The sequence below is a fragment of the Stomoxys calcitrans genome, chromosome 1 (assembly GCF_963082655.1).
Source record: "Stomoxys calcitrans chromosome 1, idStoCalc2.1, whole genome shotgun sequence".
In the NCBI taxonomy this organism is placed as follows: Eukaryota; Metazoa; Arthropoda; class Insecta; order Diptera; family Muscidae; genus Stomoxys; species Stomoxys calcitrans.
The window spans coordinates 222567552-222593815 of NC_081552.1; the positions used below are offsets into that span (position 1 = coordinate 222567552).

The window sequence follows — 26264 nt, forward strand, 5'->3', positions numbered from 1 at the left end:
AAGACTGAATATCTATTTACTTGAAAAAAATGTTCTTAATATCAATGTTTTTACTCGGATTAAAATTCAAAAAAAAATTGTGTCAAATTTCTTTTTATTTATTCATTCATTTAACTTCCCATTTTTATTCATTATATCTTCAACAACGACATACATTTCCATCAACACATTTTGTGAGTGATTTTCAATTACAAGCATTGGCTAATTAATGTCTTTGGCACAATAAATGTCAATTTAAACAATTAATCTCTTCATGCAGTGGTTTGCGATGTGACCTAATTTAATTTACCACAGACAGCTTTTTTGCCATCATGTGGTCATTAACCTTTTAATGTATTCCTGTTGTTGTTATTTTTTATTATTAAATATCTTTATTATATTTTTTCCCAAGTTCTGTTGCAATTTGATTGATGTCCATTTACTTTATGATTTTTATTTTTTTTAATAAATAAATTAAAATTATTGCACAAATGCTAATGTTTATTTTGTTTTCCTTTTTTATTGCTTATTTGATTGATTTATTTTATTATACTATAAGTCATGCTTATTAGGAAATATATTCAAGAATATTTTGTAGTGAGGAAATCCCTAAAAATTTAAAACAAAATAAAAAGTATGTGGTACGGGAATCCCATTTTCAAACTAAAGCGAATAAAAAGGCCATAATTCCGGCGAGCCGAACTTTGGATACCCACCCATCTAGGGTATATATGTAAACCACCTTTCGTCATAGTCCGGTGAAAATGCATAATTTATGCCCCCCTAGCAGGTATATCGAAATATGTTCCGATTTGGACCAAATTCGCCACGGACATTAAATGTTCTAATAAGTACAAGTCATTGTTCAATTTTGTAGAACAAAGTATTAGTCTTTGGTAGCTATATCCAAATATAGACCGATCTGAAGCATATACGACACGGATGTCGAAAAGCCTAACATAAGTCACTATCCCGAATTTTGGTGAAATCGAACAATAAATGCGCCTTTTATGGGCCCAAGACCTTAAATCGACAGATCGGTCTATATGGCAGCTATATCCAAATCTGAACCGATCTGGGTCAAATTGAAGAAGAATGTTGAAGGGCCTAACACAGCTCACTGTCCCAAATTTCAATGAAATCGGACAATAAATACGCCTTTTATGGGCCCAAGACCTTAAATCGAGAGATCGGTCTATATGGAAGCTATATCCAAACCTGGATCGATCTGAGTCAAATTGAGGGAAGTATGTCGGGTGATCTAACACAACTCACTGTCCCAATTTTCGGTGAAATCGGACAATAAATGTGCCTTTTATGGGCCCAAGACTTTAAATCGAGAGATCGGTCTATATGGCAGCTATATCCAAATCTGGACCGATCTGGGCCGAATTGCATAAAGATGTCGAGGGGCCTATCACAACTCACTGTCCCAAATTTCGGCAACATCGGACAATAAATGTGACTTTTATGGGCCTAATAGCTTAAATCGAGAGATCGGTCTATATGGCAGCTATATCCAAATCTGGACCGACCTAGGCCAAATTGCAGAAAGATGTCGAGGGGCCTAACACAACTCACTGTCCCAAATTTCAGCAAATTCGGACAATAAATGCGCCGTTATGGGCCCAAGACCTTAAATCGAGAGATCGGACTATATGGCAGCTATATCCAAATCTGGACCGATCTGAGCCAAATTGAAGAAGGATGTCGAAGGGCCTAGCACAATTCACTGTCCCAAATTTCAGCAAATTCGGACAATAAATGTGCCTTTTATAGGCTCAAGACTTTAAATCGAGAGATCGGTCCATATGGCAACTATATCCAAATCTGGACCGATCTGGGCCAAACTGCAGAAAGATGTCGAGGGACCTAACACAACTTACTGTCACAAATTTCACCGAAATCGGTTAATAAATGTGCCTTTTATGGGCCCAAGACCTTAAATCGAGAGATCGGTCCATATGGCAACTATATCCAAATCTGTACAGATCTACACCAAAATGCAGAAAAATTGCGAGAAGCCGTACGCAACTCACTCCCTCAAATTTTGGCGATATCGGGCAAAAAATGCGCCTTTTATGGACCCAAGACCCTAAATCGAGAGATCGCTCTATATGATAGCTATATCCAAATCTGGACCGATCTTGACAAAATTTCAAAAAGGTGTCAAGGGGCCTAACACAACTCACTGTCCCAAATTTCGGCGATATCGGATATTAAATAAGCCTTTGATGGGCCCAAGATCTTAAATCGAGAGATCGGTCTATATGGCAGCTATATCCAAATCTGGACCGATATTAGCCAAATTGAAAAAGAATGTCGAAGGGCTTAACACAACTCACTGTCCCATATTTCGGCGAAATCAGACAATAAATGCGCCTTTTATGGGCCCAAAACCGAGAGATCGGTCTATAGGACAGCTATATCCAAATCTGTACCGATCATAGCCAAGTTGAAGAAGAATGTCGAAGGGCCTAACACAACTCACTGTCACAAATTTTGACAAAATCTGACTATATGCGCGCTTTATGGGCCTAAGACCCTAAATCGGCGGATCGGTTCATATGGGGGCTATATCAAGATATAGTCCAATATATCTCCATCCTTCGGTGATGGGTATAAAAAAACGAAAGTTGGGCAAAATTATTTCCTCACTCAATTGCCTTACGATATTGCTCAATTTTTATTTTAAGTTTTTGATACATATGATTTTGTTAAGATTTGCTCAGTGGTATCTTTTGTTTTGTTTAAATTTAAAACTCGGCATAGGGTATCGTCAGATGAAGACGTTTCATCTCCTCTTTATTAGTTATTGGATGTTTTGTGTGTCACGCATTTTGTCAGATCTGTAATTAAGCGCCTTATGTTCCATGTCAGCCCTTTCTTCTGACCATTCATACCAAACGACGTAACTTTGAACCCATCCCTTACGGTGATATTGAGTATATACAGTCATCACAATAGCTGTTACTTGTCTAAAGAACAATAAAGCAGCTGGAGCCAATGGGTTGCCAGTTGGGCTAGTTAAAGTCAAGAACTACACACCGATAAGGCTTATGCATCAGTTGCTTTGCATAGCCTGGCTAAATCAGCGTATGTCCGATGTTGGAAAACTTAGCCAAGAGAATAATAGTCTTCTTCCCAAAGCGGATTGGGTTTGAAAGTAAGTTAGATAACTGGCTCATCATAGGTTTGAGGGCTAGCCGCTTCACTCGGCTGGACCTCAGGTCCATTGTGTTCGCCTTAGAAAAAGATAGAAGGTTGTGTGGCGCTGTTCTATCGATTCTTCCACGGTGTGTGTTCTTCAGAAATCAGTTTTCTGATTCCTGACTTGGCAAGGAGCTCCAAAATCATCCTTGGATCTGCTTGGCCATGTCCAGAGGCGGGCGTTGGTGTTGATTGGAGATGGTAGGGTATGAAATTCTATTGTTTCCCTTGATCATCGTCGAAATGTGGGTTGTGTGGCGCTGTCCAATCGATTCTTCCACGGTGTGTTTTCTTCAGAGTTCAGTTTTCTGATTCCTGACTTGAGGTTGTTTGTCGGAAACACAAGATTTTCTAAAAGCGCGCATCGGTTTGTAATCGATTGGCCAACTGAACGGACCATGCACTACCGAGAGAATTCTTTTTCGCAAAGACGGTTCGTATGTGGAATGGACTTCGGACGTATGTCTTTCTCGCTGCTTAAGACAACCAGAAATTCAAAGCAAGTGCCAATAAACACTACTCCCTCTTTCCCCCACTCCAATCCCTAACAATCCCCTGCAACCTAATACACATATAGGGGACATCCCCTGCGTGTTGGTTGATTGAAAAAAAAAATCGGATAACAATTGCGCCCTCAAGAGGCCCTAGACGTCATGATCCCAGATCGGTTTATATGACAGCTTTATCAGGTTATGGACCTATTTGAACCATATTTGGGTCAGTTGTTGGAAGTCTTATCCAGACACGATAAGAATTTCGCCCTCTAGTGGCTTAAGAAGTTAAAATCCATGATCGGTTTATATGACAGCTAGGTCAGGTTATGGACCGATTCGAACCAAACTAAGCACAGTTGTTGAAAGTCATAACAAAACACGTCATGCTAAATTTTAGCCAAATCAGATGAGAACTGCGCCCTCTAGTGGCTTAAGAAGTCAAGATCCAAGATCGGTTTATATGACAGCTAGGTCAGGTTATGGACCGATTTGAACCAAACTAAGCACAGTTGTTGAAAGTCATAACAAAATACTTCATGCTAAATTTTAGCCAAATCAGATGAGAACTGCGCCCTCTAGTGGCTTAAGAAGTCAAGATCCAAGATCGGTTTATATGACAGCTAGGTCAGGTTATGGACCGATTTGAACCAAACTAAGCACAGTTGTTGAAAGTCATAACAAAACACTTCATGCTTAATTTTAGCCAAATCAGATGAGAACTGCGCCCTTTAGTTGCTCAAGAAGTCAAGTTCCAAGATCGGTTTATATGGCAGCTGTATCCGATTATGAACCGATTTAATCCAAACTCAGCACAGTTGCTGGAAGTCATAACAAAACACTTCATGCAACATTTCAGCAAAATCGGATAAGAATTGCGCCCTCCAGTGGCTCAAGAAGTCAAGATCCAAGATCGGTTTATATGACAGCTATATCAAAACATGGTCCGATATAGGCCGTTTGCAATCCCAACTAACCTACACTAATAAGAAGTATTTGTGCAAAAATTTTAAGCGGCTAGCTTTACTCATTCGAAAGTTAACGTGCTTTTGACCGACAGACGGACGGACGGAGGGCCAGATGAACGGACGGACATGGCTCGATCGACTTGAAATGCTATGACGATCAAGAATATTTTATGGGGTCTTAGGCGAATATTTCGGGGAGTTACAAACGGAATGACGAAATTTGTATACCCCCATCCTATGGTGGAAGGTAGGCATTAAGTTCTGCCTTGCCAAACTTTGGATACCCACCACTTCGGGTATATATAAACAACATTTTGTTAAAATCCGGTAAAATATGCAGGTATATCGAAAAATAGTCCGATATGGGCAAAACTCGCCACTGTTCTAAATTTTAGCAAAATTTGGTAATAAAAGAGTCCTATATGGTGTCAAGACATAGCTTCAGCAAAATCGGTGATAAATGCTGTATTTATGCGTTAAAGACCTTCAATTGGGAGATCGGTCTATATCATTTTTTGATATCGGGAGGGCGGCGGACCCTCCCTCTTATCCCAAAAGTACTACCCAATAATAAAAGTGGACCGTTGGGTCCAAGTACTTGGGGGGCCGACCCAGCCCCAAAACCCCTTAAAATAGGTTTATTTGACGATCATGACAATATGAGACTCAAATGAAAGGTATTCGGTAGTAGATTACGAATATGGTCAGCTAGTAGGAATAGACTTTATAATTTAACACAAAAACACCACCCAAAATCAAAAGTGGACCGATAAGGACAATATGGCTATCAAATGAAAAATATGCGGGAGTAGATAACGAATCTGGCATACAAATTCATATCGAATTATAGGGGGTCACCCCACCCCCATAAAAACGCCCAAAATGGGCACATTAGCCAATCACGGATATATGGGACTCGGTTTGTTTGTTCCGTATAGACTGAAAAACGGCAGAACCGATTTTCTTGAAATTTTTGCATATTGTGTAAGTTGGTGTGGAAGAAGGAAACATAGGCTATAAAATTTTTCGGTATCGAAAGGGGGACGGACACTTCCCCTTATGCCAAAAACACAACTCAAAGTCAGAAGTTGACCGATTGGGACAATATAGCTATCAAATGAAAGGTATTGGAGAGTAGAATACGCATATGGCATTAAAATTTGAGTCTAAGTACCCATCGCGCCGCCCAACCCTAAAACTCCCCCAAACAGACATATTGGAGGTTCATTTCAATATGGGACTCAAATGAAAGGTATTCGGGTGTAGATTTCGAATCTGGCATACAAAATCAGGGGGTCACGCCACCCTTCAAAAACGCCATTAGACCCACGATGAGTGTATGATATTTGGCTGAATCAATTTTCTTAAAATTTTCATAGATTGTGTACGTTTGTCTGGAAGGAAACATAGGCTATATAATTTTTCGATATCGGGTGGAGGCGGACCCCCCCCCCCCCCCCCCCCCCCCCGCCCCCTAACCCCAAAAACGCCATCCATATCCGAAAGCGGTCTGATGGGCACAATAAGGGTTTCAAATGAAAGTTATTGGAGACCAGAAATCGAATATGGTATTAAAATTTGGGTCCAAGTACCCAGCGGTCCAAATTTTTTGTAGTCTTACACCAGTATTCACAAAACTTAATGTAGACTTCAAATAGGTTTATTTGACAGATGTGCTTTATAGAATTCTCAAATGAACCCATTTCAAATCTTCATTAAGTTTATTGAATAAGGCCCTTGGATTAATACATACTTCACTGAAATCCCAATTAATTGATGAAGTTGGCTCTCCCGCCCGTTTTATGGGGTAATATATACAAGTTGTCGTTCTTAGTGTTTTCTCCGCTTGAGACAATATATACCACATATGCAAAAAAAGTATCTACGTATTGTCTTTAATTTTTTTAAACTTCTGAGCAAACAACTTTTAATTTTTTTCCTTTATAACTTTTTTTCATATCATTCCATCAATTGGCCTTTAAAACGAATATTCTAAAACAAACATTATATACCCAACAAAAATGAAACCATCACAACACTTTTTTGATCTTTGTTTGCCAAAAATTCATTACCTAAAAGAGAAGAAATTAGCTAATTCGCCAAAAAAAAATTAAAAAAAAAAATATTAGCCAAAAACCCTTTTTTTTGCCTTCCTTGAAAATCCTTTTAGTTCTTTCTTATAAAGAAATTTTGAGAAAAATAAGAAAAAAAGAGTTTTAAAATGAGATTTACTCTTGGTATGGTGATCAACATAAAAAAAATCTAATAAATTTTATCTTTTTTCTATGCTTCATTCTTTTCAGGGTCTTACCTTCTTCCTGACATACTCAATATTTTCGGCGGTATTGGGTATGTTGCAATTCGGTTACAATACCGGTGTGATAAATGCGCCCGAAAAGAACATTGAAAATTTCATGAAGGATGTGTACAAAGATCGCTATGGCGAAGATATCAGTGAGGAGTTCATACAACAACTGTACTCAGTGGCGGTTTCAATATTTGCCATCGGCGGTATGCTGGGCGGTTTCAGTGGCGGTTGGATGGCGAATCGCTTTGGAAGGTAAGAAAATGAAGTTCGAAATAAAACCTTATCTTTAGATATGAGTATGAATTCTGACATTTTGATTAGTTTTCCATAGAAATATTACTTTTCATATGTATATATTCGGGATTTCTAGACATTAAACGATTCGATATCCTTATGGATAGATTTTTTAGAATCGATTTTCTGCCCAAATTCGAAAAAAAGTTGGCTCCAAATCTCGGCCATTAAAATGAGGCCCCTACTCATTGATGTGTGAGAAGTTTGCCCCTGTACCTTAGTGGAATGTTCATGGGCAAAATTTGCAAGGGTGCTCTTAGCTCAACAAAGAACTAGTTTAACTAAAACCAGTAAGGAAGGGCAAAAGACGGGCGGTGCCGACTGTATAATACCCTACACCTACCCCATAAGTACAATGTGGAAGCTATATCCAATTCTGTAGGTTGGTTTGGAAGGAAATATAGGCTATATAATTTGTCGGTATCGGAAGGGGGGCGGACCCTCCCCCTTATGCCAAAAACACAATAGGTATCAAATGAAAGGCATTGGAGAGTAGTATACGAATATGGTATTAAAATTTGAGTCTAAGTACCCATCGGGCCGCTCAACCCCAAAACTCACCCAAACTGATGTATTGGATGTTCATTTTAATTTGGGGCTCAAATGAAAGGTATTCGGGAGTAGATTTCACCCCTCAAAAACGCCCCTCAAAAACGCCATTAGACCCATTATGACTATATGATACTTGGCTGAACCGATTTTCTTAAAGGCGGACCCTCTCCCTTACCCCGAAAGCGCCAACCGCCATACTAAAGTAATCCAATGGGCACAATAAGGGTATCAAATGAAAGGTATTGGAGATCAAAACACGAATATGATATTAAAATTTGGATCCAAGTACCCAGCGGACCCCCCAACCCCAAACCTCCACAACTTCTCTAAACATATATATTCAAAGTTCATGTCAATATGGAACTCAAATGAAAAGTATTAGGCAGTAGATTACAAATATGGCTAAAAAACATTAGGTTCAAGTAATGGGAGGTCGCCCACCCCCAAATACCCCCAAATGGGCATATTAGCTGACCATAGCTATATGGGACTCAAATGAAGAGTATTAGGTAGTAGATATCGAATATTACATTAAAATTTGCGTTCGAATCTAGATGGCACTTTTCCTCCTAAAGATACGTCAATGGGTTATTTGACCCATTAATGACAATATGGGGCTCAAATGAAAGGTATTTGAGAGTAGAAAACGAATTTGATATTCAATTACTGGTGAATTTCATAGAAATCGGTTCAGATTTATATATAGCTGCCGTATATGTATATCGCCCGATTTTCACTTCTGGAATCACTGCAGGCGCATTATTGAACAATATTGCCAAAATCGTGTACAACTCTTTCCTCGACTCTATTCCCCCTTCCGAAGACATCCCCCGAGGTCCATCAAAATAGGTTCAGAATAAGATATAGCTCCCTCTTTGTGCCTATAGGGTAGGTGTAGGGTATTATAAAGTCGTCACCGCCCGACTTTTGCCAATCCTTACAGGTTTTTGATTTGTGATTGCCCAAATACTCAAAAATTAGTTAATTAGAAATTAGCCATATTAAATTTAATGTTGAAATTTATCTTAACTGACATATTTTTTTTTTATTTTATTTTATTTACAGAAAGGGTGGTTTATTATTAAATAATGTTTTGGGTATTACCGGTGGCTGTTTAATGGGTTTTACCAAAGTTAGTCATTCCTATGAAATGTTATTCCTTGGCCGTTTTATAATTGGTGTTAATTGCGGTAAGTAACCAAGCCACTAGCAAAATATTTTGCTTATTTTTATTTAAATTTTATTATGACCTTAGGTCTCAATACATCTTTAGTGCCAATGTACATTTCCGAAATCGCCCCTCTGAATTTAAGAGGTGGCCTAGGTACTGTTAATCAATTGGCTGTGACTGTAGGTTTACTATTATCCCAAGTATTGGGTATCGAACAAATTTTAGGAACCAATGATGGCTGGCCCATTCTGCTGGGCCTGGCCGTGTGTCCTGCAGTTTTACAATTAATCCTACTGCCGGTATGTCCAGAATCTCCTAGATATCTGTTAATTACCAAACAATGGGAGGAGGAAGCTAGAAAAGGTGAGTAGTGGGACGACACTAAGCAAAACCCCCATGCCAGTTTACAGAAAAAAAAATCTTATTAACATTTCTATTTCCCTTTAGCACTCAGACGTTTACGTGCCTCAAGTACCGTCGATGAAGACATCGAAGAAATGCGTGCCGAAGAGCGTGCCCAACAATCCGAAAGTCATATATCCACAATGGAACTGATATGTTCGCCCACCCTCAGAGCCCCTCTGATCATTGGCATTGTAATGCAGCTTTCGCAGCAGTTCAGTGGTATCAATGCCGTTTTCTATTACTCAACATCACTGTTCGTTAGTTCGGGGCTATCGGAAGAAAGCGCCAAATTTGCAACAATAGGCATTGGTGCTATCATGGTGAGTAATGGACAACGCATTGCCTTAAATAATTGTTGAAATGAATGACGCCGCCTAACGAGCGTCTTCAAAACCCTGAGCCAAACATTGCAAGGGAGGAGTATGATAATAATGAAAAGATGGTATCTGAATCAAGAAACTCCCCTTATGAAAACCAAAACAAACAAAAAACCCCCCCATATGGCAAAGATATCGTTTGAAAAATGATTCGATTTCATTGTGTATACATGTCTTGATAACAAAATGAAACGGATGTTGTTTGCAGTTATCACCATCAAGATCTTAAGGAGACGACACCCTGCCGGAGCTGGATAAGGATCTAAAAGCTATTGAGAAAGGAAACCCTATCTTTTTTAGACTATAAATATCATGGTTAAGCGTAATTAGTATAACTTGAATGTTGGAGTTTGGCCATTCCAAAATTTGTATACTCACCATTCACGGTTACTCTTCGATGCATATCAAAAACATCCGTTTTTATGGAATTTTTTTTGTCTTTAGGGAAAATTTCATAGAAATTTTTTCTTCAGAGAAAATTTCATAGAAATTTTTTCTTTAGAGAAAATGTCCTGGAAATTTTTTCTTTAGAGAAAATTTCATAGAAATTTTTTCTTTAGAGAAATTTTTCTGGAAATTTTTTCTTTAGAGAAAATTTCCTAGAAATTTTTTCTTTAGAGAAAATTTCCTAGAAATTTTTTCTTTAGAGAAAATTTCCTAGAAATTTTTTCTTTAGAGAAAATTTCCTAGAAATTTTTTCTTTAGAGAAAATTTCCTAAAAATTTTTTCTTTAGAGAAAATTTCCTAGATATTTTTTCTTTAGAGAAAATTTCCTAGAAATTTTTTCTTTAGAGAAAATTTCCTAGAAATTTTTTCTTTAGAGAAAATTTCATAGAAATTTTTTCTTTAGAGAAAATTTCATAGAAATTTTTTCTTTAGAGAAAATTTCATAGAAATTTTTTCTTTAGAGAAAATTTCATAGAAATTTTTTCTTTAGAGAAAATTTCATAGAAATTTTTTCTTTAGAGAAAATTTCATAGAAATTGTTTCTTTAGAGAAAATTTCATAGAAATTGTTTCTTTAGAGAAAATTTCATAGAAATTTTTTCTTTAGAGAAAATTTCATAGAAATTTTTTCTTTAGAGAAAATTTCATAGAAATTTTTTCTTTAGAGAAAATTTCATAGAAATTTTTTCTTTACAGAAAATTTCATAGAAATTTTTTCTTTAGAGAAAATGCACAAATTCAGGTAATCAATCAGGTGTCGAAAGCCTAGGAGTGATCCAAAAGAACCAGAAAACCTATTTTGTTCTCATCAATGTCATTTCTGATCGATTCAGCTACTTCAACCAATGCAGTAATGCAACTATGATCAGAACGGAAGCCGGACTTTTGACAATAGGGACTCTTGGTGAAGATATACCGACATCTGTGCATGAAGAATTTTCTCAAAAACCTTAGAGCGATAGCATAAAATTGATATCGGCCGATAATCAACTATGGATTTGGGAATGGGGATATTCTTTGCATGCTTCCAAGTAATAGGATAAAGAGCTCAAAATCGAATTAAACAGGTACGTAAAGTACGGTTGGAGATATGGAAGTAACATTCGTACAAATCTCGGATCAACGCCGTCCAAGCCCATTGCATTTGACTTAACACGGACAAAACTCTCATAAACTTCCTCATGGCTAACATATCTAAACTCAAAAGGACTACGGGCATCAAAAACGAAAGCCGGCCCATCATCATCACTGTAAAATTACGTGTCCGTTTGTATATCGGGTATGCTTACGAAGGTCCCGTTGAGTTCATCTAAATCCCCATGGTATCGAGTGTTTGACTTGGATTTACCCACTCCGATGTCATGTATCACCTTCCACTTACTCTACGAACCCGCTGCGCAATCATATCTTGAAGAATAATACTCTATTCTAGCCGCATTAATAAAACTGTAAACTTTCCTCCTGGCTTCGCGGAGTTCTTCTTTCAGCTCTGGAGACTTGAAACGCTTCCATCTACTGTAAGCCAAGTCCCTATCCCCGATAAGCGCCTTGATTCTTCAATTGAACTATGGCTTTGTTTTGGCCGAAGCCCTTTTAAACCGTATTGGAACTGTTGCATCATAGAGACGTAAAATGTTATCCACCATGAAAGCCCTCTGCTGATCGACAGTTAAAAGTGTAAATATGTCATCCCAGTTCACCTGGTAGACCATATCAACTTAATGTTCATAATTCAAATTACCGTAGTCACGATAAGATATGTCCTCCTCTTTCTCCCGCAAATCAAAATCGTAGGCGAAATAAATCAGATCATGCTTAGAGAAACATGGAACAAAAATCTGATCATACAATGATATCTTCAAAGAATTATTGACAATGAACAAATCTAAGAGTGTATTGACGATTGACGTGAAATGTGTGGGTATTGTATTATTCATCAGTCAGAGTTGAATCTATAAGTATGTTTGAATTAAAGTCTCCAGTGATTATAACATCAGTATAACCCAGTGTTATGGACTCCAGTACAACTTGAAGCCCATGTATGTCAATCGTATTATTCGGACGGTATATACAACCAATTAAGACATTTTCACGATTTAAAGATAGTTCAACAAACACGTATTCTATCTGGTCCCCGAATTCAGCCTTTAAACGAATTCTAGCTTTTAGGTTTCTTTCGACATAAATGGAAACACCACCTCCGCGACTTCTCCTGTCAGATCTGAACACAGTATATCCATTTAAGTTCACAAGACTGTCAGCTATGGAAGGACTAAACCATGTTTCCGAGAGGCATATAATGTCAATGCCTGATCATTCAAGAATATATCTAAATTCATCAATCTTCCTTACCAGACTTTGAGAATTTATGTGGCATATCTTTAAACCATTTCTTTGCCTTGCCAATATTCGTACCAACTTTTTTGTTCCGTCTTTGGAATTTGTATTAACATTACCAATTTGCATCATTTATCAATTTTAAACAATTAAGGAATATGGCATCAGCAACGCAATTACGTATAGAATTTCCTTCCTGGTTGGCAAGATTGAATTTAAAACGGCTATTAGAGTTAAAAAAAGGATTAAAGTGATATACAGTTATATGGTTATGTGGTAGAAGAATATGTAATAAACAAGCTATAAAGTAAGGATTGTAAATCCATACCAGCTTCATCTCGCCGGCTCCTATATTCATCAAGGATTTTGGGATGAAATACGCATATAGGATCATCGAGGCGTTTGATATATACAAGGCCACGAAAAGTATATGCTGCCTTTCCTTTTTAATTGAATTGCATCTTGCAAAAGTTGGTGGTTTGTGTTTGATATGTTTTCATTGATATACAATATTTCTGTTCTGTAAGCGGTGAGTTGATTTAATTCTAGGTGGGACTATGTTCATTGAGTTGCAAATGTTGCTGAACACGTCAATTAAATTTTCATCTCTCTGGAATGGTACTCCATTCAAGAGAATTTCACAAGCCAAACGCGCATTTCCTTGCCTTAGAAATTGTTTTTGGAGTTCCACTATTTCAGATGGTGTTATAGTGAATTCATCAGTTCGTTTTCCAAGTTAGAGACGCGTGTGTGGACATTATTTAAATCATGTATTAAATAATCATGTATTAAATTTATGGTCAAACTCATTCAAATTACATGTTTCTGTTTCTCTTAGCAGTTCTTTGAATTGATTCATTAATCATTCGCTTAGCTTGGAGAAACAGTCATCGAGCATCTGCACAATTCGGAAGGGGGAATCAGATAACCGAGGTGACTTCGCTGAATTTTCGAAAGATCGACGGACTACCACTATTATCACTAGGTCTATCTCTCTTCCTTCTGGATGTTACAAACAAATGCACTAAGTTATAATACGCTGTACCACAGTAGTAGTGTAGGGTATAAATATTACATCATTAAATGAAGTTCGTCTTGGACAACATTTTTTTCAGTGTAGAGTGAAAATTTTGATGGGTATACAAAAGATGGTGATGGTCAAACTAAACGCAGAGATTCTTTTCTTTTTTCTGCTTCCGTTAGGAAATAAGAAAAGAGAAACAGAAATCGATAAAAAAAAAATAATTAAAATTTGGCTAATACTTGATGAACATTTAATTTTAACGAATTTTTAAAGAAGTAACCTAACCTAAAAAAGTATAAAGGTAAAAAATTTATTTTTTTTTATAAAAATTTTAATGAAAAATTCAATGTTCATTAATTCATTAGTCGAATTTCAATTCTCAAGTGTAACAAAAATTTGTAAAAATTTTCCGCAAAAGTTGAAGAAGAATAAAAATTCAATGTATTCATAATATTTCTTAAAATAATCCTAAAATTTTTAATCATTTTCCCCAATTACAGGTTGGCATGACATTAGTTTCTATACCTCTCATGGATCGCACAGGTCGACGTACCCTACATCTGTATGGTTTGGGTGGCATGTTCATATTCTCGATATTCATAACGATATCATTTTTGATAAAGGCAAGTATTGACTTTCAAACTGGTAGAAGCAAATTAAAAATGCTCCTTAATACAGGATAAGTATACAAATAGCAAATATTTAGATGTTATTCCTAATGCATAGTGTTTTTCGTGAATTTGTATGGTTTTTTATGGAATCCTATTAAAATTGTTTTTTAAACCGTTTTGAGTAATGCGAGATTTTTAAAACAAAAACGAAATGAATGTTTATGGGTTTCAAAAAAAAAAAAAATTTTATGCATGAAGTTGTGATAGATTGAATGAAAAAAAACCAATAGTGATAACATCTCTGTGATGTTATGTATTAAAGTTTATCATTCAGCTGATTTTATTATCATTATTATCAAAGGTTTTGCAATGAAATATTATATAATAAATTTGTCTGCAAACCTGAAAAATCTAAGTTTATAGTTTCCCCCCTAGAAGAACATTTTTATATAGAGTTATGGAAAAATATTTTTTTAATCCTGCATGGAACATTTGAGATTAGTTTAAACAAAAGTATAATATATTTTTTCTCAGTATCTTCTTTAAATTTATATAACTATTCATTTAAGTTTTCATAACATTGTATGCAATGGAAATATGTTCATAAAATATGTCAAAGATATTTTTTCTATAGACAAAATGATCCAATATCTTATCACTGATCTCAAACCTGAATCTTACAGCATTCATTGGTATGAAAAAATTAACCCCCCTTGGTTCTTTCCGGAATGTTCATGGGCACATAAGTAAACTTTCAATGATCTTTTCCCTAAAGGCAAAGGTAACCTCTTCTTTAAACTTTCTTTACAGACAAAATTACAAAATATTTTTTTTCAAAACACCAACGGCCTTATTCACAAAACCTAATGAAGCCTTAAAATAGGTTTCTTTGACACTTTTATAAAGGAAATGTGCCAAATAACTTACTTTAATTGGCTAGGACAGAATATTTGTTCTACTAGCCGAACATAGAATGGCGTTCCAAGCGCCTCGATCTTCTGCGCTAATTCTAAAATCTCTGACACCAAGTTTCAAGGTGTCACCCACCATTTGATCTTTCCAACGGGCTTTTGGTCTTCCCGGTTTGCGTGTACCACCATGTTTGCCTTCAAAAGACTCCTTTGCTGGAGCTTCTTCATCCATTCTGACAACATGACCTAGCCAACGCAGCCATTGTATTTTGATGCTTGTAACTATGCTATCGTCTTCATACAGCTCGTGGTTCATACAAAGCCTATATACTCCATAAACGCAAACTGGTGCATATATTTTACGAAGAATCTTTCTCTCAAATACTTCAAGCACTGCCTCAGCTGTTTTCACAAGTACCCATGCTTCAGAACCATATAACAGCACGGGTAGTATCAGTGTCTTGTATAGTATAATCTTCGTCTGTCGAGAGGTGGCCTGGTTTCTAAACTTCTTACTTAGTCCAAAGTAGCACCTGTTTGCCAGTATTATTCTTCGTTTTATATCAGAACTTTTGTGGTTCCCAACTTTCTCCGTTTTCGTTATCTGTTCGGTTGTACAAGGCGTTTTTTGGAGACCCATTTTCACTGCCAGACCCATTTTCACTGACTCTCTCTCTATCGATTCTTTCAAAGACTGCAGTTACTACTTCCGACCTATGATGTCGATGTCGTCGGCATAGGCGAGTAGCTTGTGTTCTCTCCTGAGTAGAGTGCCATAACGTTTCACATCTGCATCTCGTATAATCTTCTCCAGCAGGATATTAAAGAGAACACACGATAACCTGCCTCCTTGTCTGAACCCTCGTTTGGTATGAAATGATTCGGAGAGATTCTTTCCTATTCTTAGTGAGTTACACATATCAGCAAAAGTCATCCTCCTGAGTCTTATTAATTTTGCAGGGATGCCAAACTCAGTCTTGGTTTGAAATACCTTTGAACGTAAAGGGGTATCAAAAGCGAATTTGTAGTCAACAAAGAGATGGTAGGTGTTGATTTGTCCTTCTCGGGTCTTTTCCCGGATTTGGCGCAATGTGAATATCTGGTCTAGGGTGGATTTACCTGGTCTAAAGCCGCATTGATAGGGCCCAATTATCTCATTGACTTTTGGATTGAATCTTTTACACAGTACGTCCGAGAGTATATTGTATGCGATGGGAAGGAGACTTATTCCTCTGTAGTTGGCACATTCCGTCTTGTCTCCTTTCTTGTGTACGGGACATGGTATGCAGAGGTTCAAATCATCGGGTATGCGTTCTTCTAGACAGATTACGCATATAAGCTGATGCATATGGCTTATCAGCGTGTCGCCTCCGGGCTAAAATAGTTCAGCATGTAATCCGTCGGCTCCTGCTGCCTTGTTGTTCTTTAGTCGAGTCAGTGCACTTTGACCTCATTCTGACTAGGAGGTAAAGATTCTATACCATCATTAGGGATTGGTGCTACGGTATCCTCTTTGCCGCCAACGTCGGACACTAGCAGTTGGGTAAAATGCTCTCTCCATATCCTCAGCATGCTATCTGTGTCAGTTACTAGATTTCTTTTTTTGGCTCTGCAGGGGGATATGACTGCACCAAAGCCATCGGTTTGATGTTTAATCTTTTGGTAGAATTTCCTGATTTCATTTTGACTCCTGTACATCTCTATTCGCTCACACTCATGTCTTTCCATTTCCTTTTTCTTTCTGCGGAATAGACGTTTCTCCTCTCTCCATTTCTCACGATACCTCTCCTTCATCTAGCGCATTGCTACTGATTGCAGGGTTGCTCTATATGCCGCATTCTAGGCTTCAGTAGCATCTCGACACTCTTGGACGTACCATGGGTTTCTTGGAGGGGTACAGACACAGTACAGATTTCGCAGCATTTTCCATGGAGTGGGCAATAGTTTGCCATTGCGCCATTCTATTTTCGGAACAAGTTGTGCTTTCATCAAGCAGTTGGGTCAGTCAAGTGGAGTAGGCCATCTATTGTGTTTGCAGCTTTTCAATGTCCAGCTTCCGTGCAGTGTCAGATCGTACTTTCTTCGCCATGTTCAAACTGGTGCGAACCTTTGCTGTTACAAGGTAGTTATCCGAATCTATATTCGCTCCACGGATCGATTGTACATCTAACACGCTGGATGAATGCTTTCCATCTATCACAATGTGATCAATTTGGTTCCTCGTGTTTTGATCGGGTGACAGCCATGTGGCATTGTGAATATTTTTTTAATTTTGGAATCTGGTGCTACTTACTATCATGTTTTTTGCCGCGGCGAAATCTATCAGCCTCAAGCCATTACTGGACCTTATCTCGTGGAGGCTAAACTTTCCGACTGTAGGGCCAAAAATGTATTCCTTCGCTATCTTCGCATTAAAATCTTCCAGAACGATTTTAATATTATGAGCGGGGCAGCGGTCACGCTCTCTCTAGGCAAAATGAACATTCCACTAAGGAACAGGGTCATACTTCTCACATTCATTGAGTGCATTCCACTAAGGAACAGGGTCATACTTCTCACATATCATTGAGTGCAGTCCGATTGAAGTTTAAGCTCAATGATAAGGGGCCTCCTTTTTATAGCCGAGTCTCTCTAGGCGCTCGTAGAAAATATCCTTGGTCTGCTCGTCTTTGTCTTCCGTCGATGCATGGGCACAAATAAGCCTGATGTTGAAGAATTTGGCTTTTATGCGGATTGTGGCTAGCCTCTCATTTACCGGAGTAAAGCTGAAGACAAGATGTTTCAGTCTCCGACTAGGTTAGGTTAGGTACGAGTGACAGTCCTTTACAGACTCACTTAGACATTTTTAATGCCATTGTGATACCACAGTAGCGACAGAACAAGGCTTCTGGCGGGAATCGAACCCATGACTCCTGCACTGGTAATCCAAGCAGCCTACCAACTCGTCTACCGAGGCGCCCCCCCTCTGACTGACCACAGTCAAATTCATGCCTCGTGTTAAGGCAGCTATAGTATAGTTCGTCACCGTTTGGTGTTGTAGTGACGCCATTCCATCGCACTTTCTGTAGGTTAGGTTAGTTTAGGTTGAAAAGAGGGTGCATATACTAATCCGCACCATGCCACTGTGGACATACACCTAAGCCAGTAATCGGCTTGTTGTGCGCTCTAAACACTCTGAGTTAAGAATTCCGTGCTACTTAAAAGATCCTTAATTGTTTTTAATACCACTCCCCTAAGTTGGTTCATGTCTGGTATTGTGTCTCCACCTAAGTGCCAGTATCTGTTAGACGCGAAAGCCGGGCAATGACAAAGAAAATGCTTCAACGTCTCATCATCTTCCCCGCAGGCCATACACATGCTATCACTTGCCGCACCGATTTTACATAAGTGAACTCGTAGTCCTATGTGTCCCGTTATGATACCAATAGCTTTACTGACCTCCTTCTTGCTTCCTTTGAGTAATAGCCTCGTCTTCTCACGATCTGGATCCACTTTCTGTAAGACGGTAATATTTGCCTTGTAAAAATTGCAACTTTTGCCCATGAACATTCCACTAAGGAACAGGGGCCAACTTCTCACATATCAATGAGTGCAGTCCGATTCACGTTAAAGCTCAATGATAGGGGGCCTCCTTATTATAGCCGAGTCCGAACGGCGTGCCGCAGTGCGACACCTCTTTGGAGAGAAGTTTTACATGGCATAGTACCTCACAAATGTTGCCAGCTTTAGGAGGGGAAAACCACCGCTGTTTTCTGAGGGTCTCGTCAAGATTCGAACCCAGGCGTTCAGCGTCATAGGTGGACATGCTTACCTCTGCGTTACGGTGGCCTTCAATCATACTAATGAAGTCATAAGTCTTTCACCTTAAGGGAGTTTCTATTTGTGTTGTGTTCTCAAATATTTGGATACACAAATAAAGAGTTTGCCGAGGCATAACTTCTTCTACTTCTACCTCAAACAAGACAGACTAATTAGCTTCAAGGCTCTATTTTCAGTTGTTTAAACAAAATATTTGAATATCTTGCTGAGGCCAAGTGATCAAATATTTTTATTAAAATTAAATTTCCATTGTAAACGATGAAATATAAGAAACATTGGTTGTTAATCTTAAGTATTTTTTGTTGTTGTTTTTTTTATTTTTTGAGAATGCTTTTGCACGCTTATTGCACGTTTATCTAATGATGAATATATATATATATAGTTATTAAAAATTAAGGAAATTGTTTATAATTTGTGTTGTTTGGATTGAATAACATTTTCATTTTTTTTTCTCGAATATAATATCTTATTTAATTGGATTATTTTCCAAAGTTTTATCCTAGATTGGAATAGATGATATTTTCTTTTCTTTTCAATTGCTTGTTGTTGATGTGTGTTTTCAGCTTTTTCTTTTGTAAATAGTTTTTAGAAGCCTAGGTTAAGTTAAAATTGAATAAATGAGTTTCGTTCGTGAAGGAAAGAAAATGAAAACAGGCAGTAAAACTGCCCATATACGGATCCCCGTATTCTTTAATACTAAATTAATTTCACCAACTTACTTTTAATCCATGTCAATTTCACAATTATAATGAACTAGCCGAACCGGGCCCGCTCCGCTGGGCCTTCTTTAACTCTCTAATATCTTTTTGGGATGGGGCCACTTTGCCCTGAATACGGATATCGAATTCGTGCCATTGACAAAACTATAAGGCTCCGCTGGGCCTTCTTTAACTCTCTAATATCTTTTTGGGATGGGGCCACTTCACCCTGAATACGGATATCGAATTCGTGCCATTGAAGCCTATGACTCTGAACCCGTTCGAATCCTGGCGAAAACATCGGACAATGCGGTGTTTGTCCCCTCTTAATGTTGGCGACATTTGCGAGGTACAATGTCATGCATGGTCATTTAAAAAATTTTCCCCAAAGAGGTGTCGCACTGCGGGACGCCGTTCGGACTCGGCTATAAAAATAGTTCCCTTATCATTGAGTTTAAACTTGAATCGGAAAGCACTCATTGATGTGTGAGAATTTGCCCCTTCTCGGTTGCTGGTGGTAATGTTCTTCCTTAGGGTAATGTTGCCATTAGGGGAGGGATGGCACCTCACACATTTCGACTCAAATATGGATATCAAATTCGTACTGCACTTTCAAATCCCTCTAATTTGAGCCCCATATTGCCATGGCCGGAAAATATGAACCGTTTGGAGGGTGTTTTGGGGCTAGGGCGGCCACCGTCACTTTGCACTGAAAATAGATATCAAATTCGTTCTTTATTCCCAATGGAAATGAAGTTCAGTTTAGGGGGTGCTTTGGGGCCTACCCCAAAACATTTGGCTCCAAAATTGGATATCAAATTCGTTTTCTACTCTCAAATATCTTTCATTTGAGTCCCACATTGTCGTAATGGGTCAAATAACCCATTTGACGTATCTTAAGGAGGAAAAGCGTCACATAGCCTAAAACTCAAACTTTAATGTAATATTCGTAATCTACTCCCTAATACCCTTCATTTGAGTCCCATATAACCATGGTCGGCTAATACGCAGTGGCTCTAGGGGTGAAAATCAGGCGATATATATGTATAAGAGCTATATCTAAATCTGAACCGATTTCCATGAAATTCACCAATAACATCGAGAGTCATAAGAAAATCCTTTCTGCGAAATTTCGAGAGAATCGGTTTGCAAATGACCATTTTATTGCTGTATTACTGCAAATCGGACGTACAAATATATGGGAGCTATATCTAAATCTGAACCGATTTCCATGAAATTCACCAGCAATGTCGAGAGTCATAAGAAAATTCTTCCTGCCAAATTTCCGGAGAATCGGCTAACAAATGACTATTGCATTATTACTGCAAATCGGACGAACATATATATGGGACCTATATGGAAATCTGAACCGATTGCGAGCAAAGTTTACTGACATTGAGGAAGTTGTCAAGGAAAGCGTTGTACGAATTTTTGGAAGATTGACTGGTACTTGCGCTTGCAGTGGCTCTAGGAGTGAAAATCGGGCGATATATATGTATGAGAGCTATATCTAAATCTGAACCGATTTTCATGAAATTCACCAATAATATCGAGAGTCATAAGAAAGTCCTTTCTGGCAAATTTCGAGAATCGGTTTGCAAATGACCATTTTGTTGCTGTATTACTGTAAATCGGACGAACATATATATGGGAGCTATATGTAAATCTGAACCGATTTTGTCCAATTTTAATAGGCTTTGTCTCTAGGCCGAAAAACATGCCTGTACCAAATTTGAAGACGATCGGATGAAAACTACGCCCTGAAGTATGTACACAAATTAACATGGACAAACGGACAGACAGACAAACTGATAGTCAGACGGACATACCTAAATCGAATCAGAATGTGATTCTGAGTCGATCGGTATACTTATCAATGGCTCTATCTTTCTTCCTTCTAGGTGTTACAAGCAAATTCACTAAGTTTTAATACCCTATACCTTAGTTGTGTTGTAGGGTATAAAAGTTTGTTTAAAAGTCAAAATTGGTTCAAATGTACCAAGGATGTGGTCAAAGGCGAACTATTGGGTTGCCCAAAAAGTAATTGCGGATTTTTCAAAAGAACGTAAATGCATTTTTAATAAAACTTAGAATGAACTTTAGACAAATATACTTTTTTTACACTTTTTTTCTAAAGCAAACTAAAAGTAACAGCTGATAACTGACAGAAGAAAGAATGCAATTACAGTGTCACAAGCCGTTGAAAAAATTTGTCAACGCCGACTATATGAAAAATCCGCAATTACTTTTTGGGCAACCCATATATTCAAATCTTAACCGATTTTTTCCAATTTCAATACGCTTCGTCTCTAGGCCAAAAAACATGCCTGTACCAGATTTTTAGACAATCGGAAGAAAACTGTGATCTGTACTTTGTACACAAATTAATATGGACGGACGGACAGACAGACAGACGTACATAGCTTAATCAAATCAGAAAGTGATTCTGAGTCAATCGGTATGCTTATCAATGGGTCTATCTCTCTTCCTTGTGGGTGTTACAAACAAATGCACTAAATTATAATACCCTGTACCACAGTGGTGGTGTAGCGTATAAAAATAAATTTAGAGTCTAAGATCTGTATTTACAAAACTTAAAATTAGATTTGAAATGAAGTCATTTCCTTTATAGAACCGTCAACTAAACCTAGTTTAAGGCTTTATGTAGTTTTGTGAACATAGCCAAAAATATATACAAAATTTTTGTAAAAAAAAAAATAAAAATATTTAAGAAATAAAAAAATCTTAAAACTGTATATTTCTTATAATAATTCTTATAATATAAGCATGACTTTTCTTTCCAACGACTCGAACTCGAAACTCATTTATTCAAACGTCCCCACCCCTACAAACGAAAAATTCTCGACTTGGCAGGCTTTTGTCCCATAGCGAAACGAAATTAAGAAACTAAATTGACAACATCATAACCATTGTTTTTTTTATTCATTTGAAATATTTTTGAGTTAGAAAAAATCTTAATTTTATTCTCAAATTTTATTTTTTTTTTATTAATTTAAAATCTGATTTCCACCAAAAGAAAAGGCACCAGATAAAATCACCTTCAAATAAACAAAGAAAGCTATTCACAATTTCTCAATAAATTGCTGTAATCAAATTATCACCAGTTCTAAAGAAATTAATACACATTTTATTAAACAAATTAAACAGACAGAGAATTTTGTATAAATATTCAAAATTTTACAACTACAAAGTTTAAAACAACAACAACACATATTACCAAAATCTGCACCATGTGCCAACCAACCACAAACGTTGTGTAAATTAACACCACTGAGTACACTGAGAAAATCAAAAAAGTTCCAAGTTTTTAATCACCAAAGCCACGCCTAATATGTATATTTTTTTTATTATTATTTTGAAATCACCTAACAACAACAACAACAACAATACCATATATACAACATTATAGTTGAAATTTTGTTAACATTAAGTCTAATGTTCCAATGCAATATACAATAATACAATAACAAGTTCGTCCAGTGATGGTTTTATTGATTCTGTAAAATATCAAAAAATCACAAAGGAACCGATACCGATTTTATTTAAACCTACCAATGCAACAGGTTAAGGTGTTTAAACGTTTGAATACAACTAATAGCCAAAACAAGGTTAGAACAAGGAAACTGTATAGCAACTCATGCATAAAAATGTCTATATTAAAAAAAAAAACTCACTTTGTATAGAAGGTCCCAGGTAACTGTGTAAAATAGAGCAAAACTTATTTTTGATATAGTAAAAGATTTAAATATCGCAACGTAAGTCTTACCTGAAACAGAACTAAATCGGTTCAGCAAATGTTTTTATTTGAAATCGGACGAGAATTGCGCCCTCTAGAGGCTCAAGAAGTCAAGACCCATGATCAGTTTATATGACAGCTATACCAGATTATGAACCGATTTGAATCATTCTTAACACAGTTATTGGAAGTGATACCAAAACACTAGGTGGAAAATTTCAGTCAAATCGGACGAAAATTGCGTCCTCTAGACGCTCAAGAAGTCAAGACCCAAGATCGGTTTATATGGCAGCTATATCATTACATGGACCGATTTGGCTCATTTACAATCCCAACCGACCTACACTAATAAAAAGTATTTGTGCAAAATTTCAAGCGGCTAGCTTTACTCCTTCAATAGTTAGCGTGCTTTCGACAGACAGACGGACTGATAGACATGGCTAGATCGACTTAAAACTCCTTGAGGATCAAGAATATATGTACTTTATGGGGTCTCAGACGCATATTTCGAGGTGTTACAAACAGAATGACGAAATTTCTATCGGACTGCACTCATTGATATGAGAGAAGTATCCCCTGTTCCTTAATGGAATGTTCATGGGAAATTTAGTAGTAGTAGTAATGCTGGCAACTTCTCTCCAAAGAGGTGTCGCACTGCGGCACGCCGTTCGGACTCGGCTATAAAAAGGAGGCCCCTTTGTCATTGAGCTCAAACTTGAATCGGACTGCACTCATTGATATGTGAGAAGTTTGCCCCTGTTCCTTAGTGGAATGTTCATGGTGAAAATTTGCATTTGCAGTATACCCCCATCCAATGGTGTAGGGTATAATGAAATCTAATTGAACCAATAAAATCTGAATAGAACTACAAGAACTCCAAACATCGACAAGTGGAATTGTTCCAGGGTTATCGTCATATAGACACATAGAGTAAAATCTCATGTGGGTACAGACCAATGCTAATTCGTGGATGTACTCGTATTCCTCACTGCCTGCAAGAGTTACTTGGCACATGTGCTCTTTCTTTGTCTCTTCCTTCCTCTTTTGGAAGAACCGATTGCCCTTTAAAAACCATTTCAAATAAAAACATTCGCTATTTAATTGTGAATAAGACCAAAGTTATTTATCAAAACAGCCATTTAAAGAAAAGGATAAAATAAAGATTTTAAAAACATTTAAAATATTCTACAAAAAAAAAAAATTTTTTTACAAACTTTTATAAAAAATATTTTAAATTTTTTCCAAAATGCTTAAGTTTGTTTAATTAACGATAATTTAAAATTATTATTTATTATTAAATATCAAAATATCATTAAAACTTAAAACAAAAATCAAACTCGGTTTCCAAACTCTCAAAAAAGCCTACAAATCATCGGGAATTTGGTAACTTCACGTTTTGTATAGGAGTTTTTTGGTTATGTACAGGAAATGATCGACTGGATGTCCTATCTCTCGGTGGTATCGACACTGGGCTTTGTGGTGTTCTTTGCGGTGGGTCCCGGCTCAATACCATGGATGATAACGGCGGAATTGTTCTCACAAGGTCCAAGACCCAGCGCCATGGCCATAGCGGTATTGGTCAATTGGATGGCCAATTTTGTTGTAGGCATTGGATTCCCCAGTATGAAGGCAAGTTTATAAAAAAAAAATCTTTTTTGAAGAACAGTTATTTATTCTCTTCTCTGTATTCCCATGCCATTTTCAGACTGCTTTGGAAAATTATACCTTCTTACCGTTTAGTGTATTCTTAGCCATATTTTGGATATTCACATACAAAAAGGTTCCTGAGACCAAAAACAAAACATTCGAAGAAATTTTGGCTCTCTTCCGTCATGGAAATGGAAGGTATATTTTTTGATCAATTCTCCTCATATATATACATACATATCTAAACATAAATGTTGTGGTCTTTTATTATATATATATTATATATATTTTTATACATATATTTAACAACATCATTATTCATTATTCATACATTATTCATTAATTTCTATTAAAATCCTTTTGTGTTTCTTAAAAAAATTCTTAAGTTTGTTGATGAAACATAAATTTTTTATTTTTATCATTTTTTGTTACTATATCTTAAGTTTCCCTTTTTTGGAAGATTTGACAAATTTTCATTTTTTTCTATAAAACTTGGAAGTTTATTGAATAGAGTTATAACAATTGAAAGATGTTTCCATATGTTCTTTTCTTTTTTATTTGATTTTTTTTTTAATTTTATTTTCCCTTGTTGTAATAATGTTATTGTAGTCGATGTTGCTTGTTATAACCTCAACCAAAGAATGCAAAAAAACAAAAACCAAACAATTCTGTAACGCTACAAACAATTTTAGAGTTTCTTTTTTTGGAAATGTTAGAACATGAAGAACTATTGATCCTTTTGCACCTAAACCATTTAAGATTGATTGAAAGAAACGTTCGAATATTTATATGAAAAACACTTACGCTCACATCCTGAACTTTGAAAATGTTGTTTTACGTTAATACGATACTGTAGTGTTTGTCGTCCGTAATTAAGACAATTAAAGCTAAGATGGCAGCAAGTTGCTTCCCACCCCATACAAATGTCCCGGAATATATATATTATATATAAGTGTAAGAACGGATAAGTTGATATTAGCAATGTTTCTTTTTCTTTACTTAATTTTCAACTAACGGAATCCGGCCCGCTATGCTAAGCTTTTGCTTACAGTTCTTTTCTTTTTAGTATTTATAATCCACTCTGCAATAGCTCTCATTGCATAAATGTTATTAATCCATAATTTTCTACTTTTCAATATCTGTTCTTCAATAATCATATTACAAAAATGTTTAGATCAACATTTCAAGTACTCAGATTTTAGGCGATCCTACTTCCAAATGCTTTTATTTGAATCCCACTTTGCAATAATCAAGGATAT

The 26264-nt window shown here is 36.8% G+C and overlaps 1 protein-coding gene across 1 annotated transcript in view; it reads left to right on the top strand.

Annotated features, from left to right (window-relative positions):
• LOC106093246 (glucose transporter type 1) overlaps positions 1 to 26264 on the top strand; it is a 308325-nt gene that overhangs the window by 196442 nt on the left and 85619 nt on the right. Inside the window, exons 9-15 of the mRNA XM_059368524.1 lie at positions 6952 to 7208; positions 8868 to 8992; positions 9058 to 9336; positions 9421 to 9698; positions 14063 to 14185; positions 24784 to 24987; positions 25064 to 25203. Of these exons, the coding sequence (XP_059224507.1) occupies positions 6952 to 7208; positions 8868 to 8992; positions 9058 to 9336; positions 9421 to 9698; positions 14063 to 14185; positions 24784 to 24987; positions 25064 to 25203 (1406 nt within the window). The remainder of the gene's footprint in view (positions 1 to 6951; positions 7209 to 8867; positions 8993 to 9057; positions 9337 to 9420; positions 9699 to 14062; positions 14186 to 24783; positions 24988 to 25063; positions 25204 to 26264) is intronic.